The sequence below is a fragment of the Lactuca virosa genome, chromosome 9 (genome assembly GCF_052849685.1).
Source record: "Lactuca virosa cultivar CGN04683 chromosome 9, Lactuca_virosa_CGN04683_v6, whole genome shotgun sequence".
NCBI lineage: Eukaryota > Viridiplantae > Streptophyta > Magnoliopsida > Asterales > Asteraceae > Lactuca > Lactuca virosa.
Genome location: NC_136434.1, coordinates 159,164,640 through 159,176,790, shown reverse-complemented (window position 1 = coordinate 159,176,790; position 12,151 = coordinate 159,164,640). Strand labels below are relative to the sequence as shown.

The window sequence follows — 12,151 nt, the reverse complement described above, 5'->3', positions numbered from 1 at the left end:
AGCAAATTCGTATTCCCATTGTGAAGGTTCGATGGAGTGCCAAACGAGGACCTGAGTTCACATGGGAACGCGAAGACCAGATGAAGCAGAAGTATCCACATCTCTTCCCTAGTCCTTGAAGGCCGCTCTAAAACCAATTTCGGGACGAAATTCCCTCTAATGGGGGGATGATGTCACAACTAGCAAATTTAGGGTCGAGATTTCATTCATGTACAAACAACTTCTCTATGTAACCTTGTTGCATTAGACTATTGAAATTTCAAAAACGGCCATGTTATATGTACATATATGCATACATTAAGAATCAAGTTGTAATAGCCTATTATAAGCGCAAGTTTGATCTAATAGCTGAACCAAAAACAAATTGTTGGGCCTTTGCTTAGAGGTTCTCGACCCAAATAACCCTAGGCCGAAAGCTCTTTTATTTGGGCCATGTCAAACACAAGAACCCATATCTCTAAAAAATACAAACCTAGTGTGAGTGGAGGGTGTTTTCGGCCACCCTAAAACCGAAAAACCATGGATTTAGCCAACCAAAAACCGAAAACCCCCATAAGGTTTCGGTTAGGATTAGACAAAAAAAAGGTTTGAATTTACAATGGAGTGACACCTCATTCCTTTACACTCCCTTTTCCATCAAACAACCATGCAACACCTCCTACAAACCATCATACTTCCATGCATGGCTCTTATGTAACCAATGTGTAAAGTTAAAGGGGATCACCCCCTCACCCTCTTATACACGGCCGAGAGTAGAGTCCCTCCACTCTTGTCACTTATTCTCTACACAAACTCTTGTTCTCTCTCTCAAAAGTTCATTCAATCTCTCCAAGATAGACATCATCAAGTTGAAATTTAGGACTCTTGGTAAGCTATTTCTTGAACTTCTAGCTTTTCTATGTAAACTTTATGATGATACTCTCATGTTCACACACATTATTCGTGTGCTAGCATTCTAGAACACCAACATCTTCAAGAAGCCTTTCAAGCTCAAAGCTAGGCTCGAAATCTTCTTCACTCTCCCCTTACCACGCACAAAATAACCAAGGTGAGCTTCATACCCCCAAGTTTTCGTGTTTTTGATGCTTTTCGGGGGGGGGGGGGATACAAGTCAAGTTTCGTTTACCCAATGGATATTTGCATGTACCAACTTGTTTATGGAATGATTTGTGCACATGATATCGAAAACCTCATGCATATACACATAAAAATCATGATTTACAAGCTTGTTATAAGTTAAAATGAGTTTGTCCTTTGGACACTTGCATGCACTATGATTATATGTTAAATATAGAACAATTCCTTGTATAATATGGTTGATATCATTTGTTAACATCATGAAAATCGTGACATATGTTAAAATCATCATTTTTAAATCGTGGTTATGAGTATATATATAGAAGTATAACAAAATCATATGTTTATCTAAGTCCAAAAATGTTTGATCTTTGGATATTTACATGTACTACTTTTATAAAGTAAAATTTATATAAGTATAAAATGTTGAAATCACCATATAGTTTATTTTTTTTATAAAAATCGTGAACCATATGGTAAAGATGACGAAATTCAACTATTTTATGTTACGCAAGTTCAACCGGAAAAATACGAGATATGCAACCCTACAAATTTTTGAGTGATTTTTACTAAAAATAAACTTTTCTAGTAAAAATTGTCGTGATTATTGTCGTCATTTTTTTGATAGGGTTAAATACAAGAATATTATGCTATTTTTCCTACATATATTACTACTAAACATATTCACTATAGACTATTTATATAAAGTGTTATAAACAGTTTACACAAAATGGTATACAAATCAGATTGATGACAATATATTTCACATGTCATAAGACACATGTCATAAAACGTATGACATGAAACTCATAAAACGTGTGTCATAAAATAACCATCATAAATTTTTAAATAGTTAAATTATTTCGTTATACAATAAAAGGAAGTCGTAGTTCGCGTAAATCCGTTAATGCTCTAGTGAGACATACACTTCACCGTACCTACCTAGCGTACATTTTAAGTCCTATATTATAACCAGAGTCTCCTGGAGAGAGAGCGAGATAGTTGTGTATAGATCTATACGGGGATTGACAACCCCACACCTGAGCTGTTCGCTACAGCTAGACAGTTCAGTCTAGGGTGACAAATATCTTACCTATTCCGACGCCTGAAGAACGCCGTACAGGCATAACAGTCACATCAAGCATGGTTATAATAACTCACTTAGGGATTAACAATACTATCTTGGTTTATGGGAAGCTTACACTTCACCGATTTTATTAAAATATAAAACTGTATACTACACTTTCAGTACACGATTGCATACATTTTTGGGTCTTAGGTTTAAGACTACAGTTTTCATACATCAGAAAATATTGGATTTTCTGGGAACGTACATCTTACAATTACAAGTAAAAGAAACAAAGGACGTACATGCATATATTCTCAGTTTTTGGTGTAAAACTTACAACTCATTTTCATAGAAAATATCAGATTTTCTGGAGATATACAAACCATTTTTTTTCAAAATAGATACAAGTCTTTTCATACAAATATTTTTATGAACTCACCAACATTCAATGTTGACGTTTTTCAAAATCACTTGTATTCTCAGGGAACCAGTAACAGGTAATTCAACTCTTTTGAGATCAAGTGATGCAGCATTATGGAATTTACTTTTCTGTTATTTTTGTGTAACTTATGAATAGATGCATTATGTAAACCCTGTAAGTTTGTAATCTCAATGTATGCTGCTTGGTTGCTATGTTTCATTTATCTTCAATTGTTATGATACTATACAATGACGTCAACCGCCCCCGGACGTTTCCGTCGTCCTGGTTCGGGGGTGTGACATTATCTCTTATTCTATGAATTATGATTAGCCTACGCCGGTTTGACCTCAACCAATAAAACACAAGTAAAAGAAAAGCTACAACTTCACCATCAGAAACCATAATTGACCTATTACAAAAAAACTAGTAAATAACAAAAGTCATATTCAGTATTCAATAACATACCATCCAAAGTAACAAAAGTCATGTAACAAAAAACTAGTAAACATCCTCCAAAGTAGCATCCAAACATAACATCCAAAAAAGTCATCAAACATAGCACCCAAAAATCATGCAAATAACAAAAAGTCATGCAACAAAAAACTAGTAAACATCATCAAAGGTAACCAAACTTCCTACCCGCACCCATCACCCACGACTCACAACTAGTAGGCGAAAGTTGTGACCAAACTTTCCTAACATCGACACTTTCATCAAATAGCAAAAGAGCAGTCTTGTGTCTTTCATCTTCTTCTCCCCATTCCATTTTGTTCAATTTCTCCATACATGCATCAACATCCTTATCTATTTCACTTTTTTCAATTATTTCATTTTTTTCCACCAACGACCTTGCAAGCTCGACAATCTCTTCTTCAACTTATAATGCCCTTGCATATCTTTTTTTCCACCAACTCTTTTATTTCCACCAACTTCCGTATTTTTTGAACATCCCGAAGATTCTTCACTTGCACCTACGTGTTGTGTTGAGGTTTCCATTGGAACATCATCATCAAAATCATGGGCACTAAACTCTTCTACAGGACGAAGGAGTGTAGAAGATGGCCCCCAACTTTGAAATCCGGTTGTGGTCGATCCTTCAAATAGTTGGGTGCAAAGATCAGGGAACAGCAGGGGTTTAATTTTCAAAGACAACACGAACGTGTACAACTGTTTACAATTTTTATAAATATTAGTATTTGTTATAAAAATAATCATACTGGTATTTGCTATAAAAATATTACCTTCCCCTCTTCCTTCCATTGTTCTTCGGTCAGATTAAATTTATTTTATATATATATATATATATATATATATATATATATATATATATATATATATATATATATTGTCGGTTTTGTTTTTCAGTTTCACCCAAGCAACATACTTTGATTTGTAGTAGTCAAAGTGGTTTCTCATTTGCTTCTGATCAACCTCTTTACCGTGTTCGTTTATCAATTTTTCGCTTATTGTCTTCCATGAACTTGCCTTAAGCCCAGATTCCTCACGACCATTAGTGGTTAGTTCGTGGATACATGCATCAAGAAAGGTTTTATCCTCACACTCGTTCCAAAGCAACATCCTAAAACATAAATAACAATTATCTACCAATGAAATCAACATCGTGCTAAATAAAAATAGCACGATTATATAGAAAAAAGAATTTCATAACAGTTGGATTCTGATTTCATAGCATAAAACAATTTTCTACCAATGAAATCAATTTCAGATTTCATAGCTTATACAAACAAAAAAAAATTGATTTCACAACAATAGCTTATCTAAATAGAAGATTTCAGATTTCATAGATTATACACAGAGAAAAATTTTGATTTCATAGCTTATTCATAAACAATTTCAGATTTCATAAAATTAGAGCAATACACAAAAAAATTATGATTTCATAACAACAGCACATCTAAACACAAGATTTCTGATTTCATAGATTATACACAATAAAAAATTCTTATTTTATAGCTTATACATATTTCATAACATTAGAGCAAAAAAAGGATTCGAATTTCATAACAATAGAGCAAATACAATTCTGATTTTAGAGCTTATAAACAAAGAACTTCTGATTTTAAAGCTTATGTACAAACAATTATGATTTTAGAACTTACCTGCCGAAGAAGACAAAGATCCGACTAAAGGAGGGTGGAGATCCGAAGGGAGATGGCAGCGATTGGGAGGGAGCTGTCGATGGAGGCGTCTGATTTTGGGCGATGTTTCTTTTAGGTCACTAGAAGAAGTAGAAATTAGAGGGTAGGATAGTCTTTTGGGCGAGTCAGCAAGTTCTTCCGATCTGACCGAGTCATACATTTGGGCCAGACAATCTGACCGAATCATCATGTATCAAACAAGAATTTCTGACCGAGTAAGCTGAAATATCTGACCCAAACCGAGTCAGATGGGTATCAAACAGTCACTTAATGACGTAAAAGCCCTAATAGTTATATATTTTCATTTATCGTTTTACTTTTACCCCAATTTTAATTTTATTTGTGGAAAAACTCAAAACTTACTAAACATTTTTCATTTATGTCAATTAAGAGGTCACCAACTCTTTAACTATGGATGACAACCGTGTCAGGTTCTTGTCGGTGGGTCAGAATACTTTAACCCATACATGACTCATATAATTATGTGTGTCACATGTTGGTGGGTTAGAAACATCAACCCGGACACACGACTCGTCTAAATCGTTTAGTTATATGGGTTTGTTGGTTTGTGAGTTAGATTCATGTTCATGGGTTAGATTAAGGTTGGCAGGTTGGCGGGTTGACCCGTGAACCCAAATATCATTTACGTAATAATGATGATCGTTTTCATTTAGGGCACGCAACACACATAGGTTGATACAAATGGGTTATGAATCATGGTTTAGGACCTAATTGCTAATTGGGTGATATTGTGGTATTGATAGCTCAAGGAGTTGCCTGGACAGCAGTAAGGATTACTTGTAGTGGACTTCAACAGTACAAGGTGAGTTACCTTCCAGTAGAAGTGGGTCGAAGGCACCAATGCCGACCCACTAGTAAGAGTATAGTAGAGATGATTGTCTTTGTGATAATTATATGGTATGCCACTATGTGTTATGCTTTATGTTCTAGTATGCTATGATATTATGTGATAGTGGTAGGAGGGGTAGGATAGGCCCAGTACCGGTCGAAAGGACCGAAGGGGTATGCTAGCACCCTGGTAAGCTAAGCAGTATATGACTTATGTGTTATGCAGTAGTATGTTACATGGTCGGAATAGGGGTGAAATAGTCTCCGGATACCGGTCGACAGGACCGAAGGGGTAGGCCAGCACGCTGATATGCTAGGCTAGTTACCAGTCGACAGGATCGAAGGGGTAGGCTAGCACCCAGATATGCTAGGCAGTAGGAGGATTGTATGCATATGCTAGGATATTATGTGGTAGTGGTAGGGGTGAAGTAGTCCCCAGATACCGGTCGACAAGACCGAAGGGGTAGGCCAGCACCCTGATATGCTAGACAGTTACCGGTTGAAAGAGACCGAAGGGGTAGGCCAACACCCTGATAGGCTAGGCAGGTTACCAATTGAAAGAGATTGAAGGGGTAGGCTAGCACCCAGATATGCTAGGCATTATTTGATTGTATGGTATGTGGTATGATGGGGGAACTCACTAAGCTTCGTGTTTACGGTTTTCAGTTTTGGTTTCAGGTGCTTTGTTTTCAAAGGAAAGGAGTCGTCGATCGCAGCGCATCACATTATGTTTTCCGCACACGAGATCTTTGGGATTATACTATGATCTTGTTTTACGATGACATGTTTTGATTATTAATGTACTGGTTTTAACGTGGAATGATATTATGAATGTTTTTATATTGTTGGTTTTATAATAACTCATTTAAAAACGAAATTTTTGGTCTTGAATTTTGGGATGTTACAGTATAATTTTGGGCTTTTGGATCAAGATTTGGGCCTGGGTCTTGGCTCAATTATGGATAGGGTAAAGTGGCCATTTACCCTAAGGTTGGATGGTAATTCAATTGGTAATTGGATGTTTATTTGTTGTGATAGTTCGAGATTTTAGTGGGCCAGCAGCCGGAGGTTTTCTGTGCAATTCGTCAGTGTGAAGTGAGTGTTCCTCACTGTACTTTTGGGTCGAATGCACCAAGGCCGACCCCTTTTGGATGGTTATCCTAATTATTGCATGATTGAGTATTATAGTGATATGTTAGATGTGTATCCCGATCGATATGATGATGCTATGTTTAGTGATCTGTAAGATCTGTATGTTTGTCATTGACTTCTTAACTGCATGATTATCTGTTATATATATATATATATATATATATATATATATATATATATATATATATATATATATATATATATATATATATATACCATTGGTCCCTTCAAAATTTAAGATATTTGTCTTAAAAATCAAGGAAACCAGTTTTGGACCCTTGGATCTAAAATCAACGGTGATCATTTTTATACACGTAATCCGTTTGAAACAGTGTCAACCAATCAGAATAAAGAGTTCTCAAACACACATAGAAAAAAATATAGAGAAGCACGTTGTTGCCCTAATTTACACCTCACCCTAATCTTTCATCGCTTCTCATCATTCCGCCGTTCTACACATTTACCCTAAAACTCCTCCTCTTTTTGGAAGCCATTGAAGCCACATAATTCTACAACACCGACACCGGTAAACATCACCACTATACTCTACATCACCGCCAAAGATTAACGACGCCACCTAAATCTCGCTCAAAAACCTCACCATTCCTCACGACTGTCGTTACACCCATCGACTTACGAATATGGAACCCCATCTGCGAATCGGTAGTCAAAATCTCTTTCCTTATGTCATGTGTGTTAACCGATTTTTGTGTAGGTTTCGATTTCATGTGCTAGAGCTCAAATAATCTTGAAGTAGAGAAAGGTTGGGTTTTTTTTAGTTTGTTTGATTTTTGGTTTTCTTCTCAAGACTGTTGACCGCACCATGTTTTTTTCAGGTCCAAAGTTCTGGAACATGATGAACGAAACTCCGATTTTTCTTGGTGTTTTAGAATTTCAAGAGGTTATATTTCTGTTTATCGCATCTTTTTTTGTTGAACTAACCATTTCAGCCTATGTTATTTTTAATTACGTTATTTTTATTTATTTATTTATTTTTCTATCACATTCCTTACAGGTTCGATTTCGCACATAAGAAATACTGATTTTGTGATTGTATTCTGTTGTATATTTGAATTGCTAACAGATCAAGCAGGGATGAAGATAAAGGTAAAGATTAAAAAAATATAAATATTGAGGTTATGACAAAGTTGAAAAGTCAAATGCTGATGTCAGATATGAGATGTTGGAGGCAGGTGTGTTGTCGATGTTATATTTTGATAGCATGTGTGTTATTAACTGTGTGCTTTTAACCGTGTATGTGTGTGTTCAACTGATGAAGTATTTGGTTTTAAAAAAAATAGTAATAGCTCTCTTCATGGGTTTCAGATCTGTTGTAGTGGGAAGGTCTTCATCTTCGGATGAGAAAAAAATTTCAGATGAAAAAGGTTCGTTCCCATGGTCATATTGCACTTGCGACAGCTTCATCTGGTGCTACATCTAATAATATGCCCGGGGGGAGAACATCTCACTCGCGGTTTAAGATTCCGATAAATCTTGATAATAACTCAATGTGCAAAATCAATCAGCAAAGTGGGGTTTCTCAACTACTTCGTTTGGCCAAAATAATCATATGGGATGAAGCATCAATGGCGAATAGGCAAGCAGTAGAGGCGGTGGATCGAACGATGCAAGACATTACAAAGGTGAGCCTCCCTTTTGGTGGAAAGATAATGATATTGGGAGGTGATTTTAGGCAGGTGTTACCAATAATCAGACGTGGTACTAGAGCACAGATTGTAGACGCCAGCTTGAGGATGTCACCTCTTTGGTCTTTGATTAAAAAAATACGTTTAACTATGAATATGAGAGCACTGGCCGATCCATGGTTTTCAGATTTTTTGATACGAGTTGGCAACGGAGATGAAGAAACCATCGATGAAAGTTTTGTCCGAATACCTGATGATATGTGCATTCCTTACACCGACCAAGACAAATCAAAAAACGAGTTGATTAATGCAATCTTTCCTTCTTTGCACATCAATGGAGGCTCTTCAGAGTATATTATTTCCAGGGCGATACTATCAACAAAAAATGAAAGTGTTGATGAAATTAATGATCAACTGATTGATAGGTTTTGTGGAGAGGAGAGGATTTACTATAGTTTTGATGAGGCAGAAGATGATAAGAACAATTTCTATCCGATGGAATTCTTAAACTCTATAAATATCAGTGGTTTACCTCCTCATTACCATCGACTCAGAACTGGATGCCCTATAATACTATTAAGGAATATTGATCCTTCGAATGGTTTATGTAATGGCACAAGATTGATATGCAGAGGTTTTCAGATGAACGTGATCGATGCGGAAATAGCGGTTGGCCTTCATGCCGGAAAACAAGTTTTTTTTACCAAGAATCCCTCTTTGTCCATCTGATGATGACATATTTCCATTCAAATTGAAAAGAAAACAGTTTCCAATTCGGCTTAGCTTTGCTATGACAATCAATAAAGCTCAAGGTCAAACAATTCCAAATGTTGGTGTTTATCTACCAGAGTCGGTGCGTATTCTCGCATGGGCAACTTTATGTGGCGCTTTCCAGAGGGATATCCTGTGAGAATACAAAGGTTTTAGTGAAACCTACAAAAGAATTTCAGGGGAGAGGAATTTACACATCAAATGTGGTGTATCAAGAAGTTCTGCGTGATATATAAGATCAAATTTTGTATAAACCTTATCGATATATATTAAAATGGTAATGATATTTTTCAATTTATTTGTGTTCTTAAAAACATTTATTTTCTATATATAACTAATTGAAAAAATTCAATGAAATAAAACCATTCCTCAATATTAACTATTCATTTAATTATGAATGTGATGAAATCTTTTTTACATAATTCTTGTGAAAAAATTAAAAATAACAAGTCTTTTACATTAAATGATTATAAGCATTTGTTGTATGAATTGGTAAAAAAGAAAACATATTTTGATTCCTTTTAAAATTTATAAACAACAAAAGAAAAAACTCTCATATTGGAGGAAGATAGGAAACATGATGATTTTCATTTATTATCATATACGATTACAATTGCACCACCTCACCGAGATAACTTTTCACCTAACAACAACTAATCGGCGCCTAAAAACTTTTTGTCGAAAGGAACAATAGTCGTCGCCGCATCGCGCGGGTACCCCACTAGTATATATATATATATATATATATATATATATATATATATATATATATATATATATATATATATATAGACATGGGGCATGAGTGGTTGGTTTGAGGCGGACTTGCTTTGTGCTGAAGGCCAACAGACCCAGGGCGTCCCGGATAGACTGAAGGCCAGTGGGGCGTAGCAGTCAGGCCGAAGGCCTGAAGAATGTTCCAGATAGGCTGAATGTCTGAAGTGGTGTACCAGTTGTAACACCTGTTCTAGGTATTATTCAATTTATCTAATCTTTTAGGGTTTTGTGCATGGACTCGGCGAGTTGGGGTGCTTCAACTCGTCGAGTAGAGACTATTATGGGGACGTGGGATTTGGATGCTACTCGACGAGTCGGAAGGCCCCGACTCGACGAGTAGGATATGTAAAGAGAAACCCTAATTTTTAGGGTTTTCACCCTATTTAAAGAACATAATCCGCCTCTTGTGGCCTCCCCTATCACCCTATTAGCCAGAGAAAACCCTAGTTCGACCTTGCACCTTCTTGAGTGAGAGAAAGAGCTTTTGTGAGCAATTTTGGGGTATTTGTGAAGGATTTTAGAGCTTGAAGAAGAAGGAGCAAAGAGATAAGCAGTAGATCCGACATCTACTCTGTATTGGCCATCATCTGGAGGTATAAAGTCATCACCTTGATCTCTAGTTGATTATATCCCTTTTCTTGGAAGTAAATGACCATTTTTGGTGCAAAATGGAGTCAAACTCGGATCTGGACTTATTACAAGGATATGGTTCCAGATCTAGACCTCTCTAGGTCCCCAATGACATAAAGTTTCTCACTTTTATTTAGCTTAGCCCCTTTCCATGCACAAAAACATTGTAAGAAGCCTAGTTTCGATGTTATGGCCTTAAAGGGCCTTGCATGCACGTAAAGTTTGCAACTTTATGTGGTATCTGCACTAGGAGAGTCTGGATCTGGAGTTTGGGACCTTAGATCCCACTGAAAAGGGATGAACTTGAAAGAGACTGAAGGAACTCGTAGAGTCCCTTAGCTGACTCGACGAGTCGGGTAGGGTTTACCCGTTTTTGAGAGTCAGGGTGATTTCGGTGACAGATTAGAGTTTTCAGTCTGCATGGGTTTTTGGTCTTCTGGACATTGAGGAACTCGACGAGTTACATAGGTGACTCGGCGAGTTGAAGAGTTACTCGGGTAACTCGATGAGTTGCTGGATGCACTCGACGAGTTGAGGTCAACATGGACTGTTGACCTTGACTTTGACCAGGGTTGACCAAGGTTGACTTTGAGGGTATTTATGGTGTTCCAGGATCGTGACAAGTTAATTACATGATGATTATAGGCAGTTGAGTTGGAGCAGCAGGAGGGATATTTGATCTTAGCTTGTCAGTTCAGCATTCAAGAGGTGAGTCTTCTCACTATACCAATGGGTCTAAGGCACCAAGGCCGGCCCATTTTATGATATGTGGTACACTAACTGAAGTAGAGATATGTGGTATGATAGTTATCTATATGCTAAGTGGTATGCTAGTGATTATATGTTATTTACATGGAAGACCCCGGGGGAGCCCATGGCAGTCGGATATAAGACCATGTGGGGGAGCCCATGGCATTCCTAGGAAAAGACCATGGGGGGAGCCCATGACATGAAGGTATAAGACCGCGGGGGGAAGCCCACGACATCCTTATATGTTTAAATATGAGTTATGTAGTATGATAGATACTTCTGTGATGTGATATGCTAGTTGATTATTATGTTATTGCATGGAAGACCCCGGGGGGAGCCTATGACAGTTGGATATAAGACCATGTGGGGGAGCCCATGACACTCCTAGGCAAATACCATGGGGGAAGCCCATGACATGAAGGTATAAGACCGTGGGAGGAGCCCACGGCATCTTTATATGTTAGTTTGCATGCCTTATGTGATATATGTAGCTTTTATAGCTAATATGATATGTGTTATGTGGATTGTGTGTGGGGTATGTTCTGGGCGACTCACTAAGCATTAGCTTACAGTTTGTGGATTTGTTTCAGGTACATCTGAGCCCAAGGGGTAGGGCAAGGCTTGATGATGCGGCGTGCACTCTCTCAAGCGTTTTTTTATGGGACACTCTGATGTTTGGAAATAATATTGTTATGGATATGAATTTGAAAACAATTGTATTAAGGTTTCATGGTTTATGGAAAAGTGTTTTTACTATTTAAAAATGAAAATTTTCTTTTGAAAAATTGGGTTGTTACACCAGTCATGCTGAAGGTTCTGTAAGCGTACCAGATAGACTGCAGGCCGGTGG

At 37.1% G+C, this 12,151-nt stretch overlaps 1 protein-coding gene across 1 annotated transcript; it reads left to right on the top strand.

Moving 5' to 3' along the window:
• The first annotated feature begins 8,103 nt into the window (after positions 1–8,103).
• On the top strand, positions 8,104–9,102 carry LOC145139949 (uncharacterized). The gene has a single exon (XM_079073597.1). The coding sequence runs from the start codon at positions 8,104–8,106 to the stop codon at positions 9,100–9,102; it is 999 nt and encodes a 332-aa protein (XP_078929723.1).
• The last annotated feature ends 3,049 nt before the right edge of the window (positions 9,103–12,151 follow it).

Excerpts from the sequence above, each read along its gene's own strand:
- LOC145139949 (XM_079073597.1), top strand. The coding sequence starts at position 8,104 with ATGAAAAAGGTTCGTTCCCATGGTCATATTGCACTTGCGACAGCTTCA.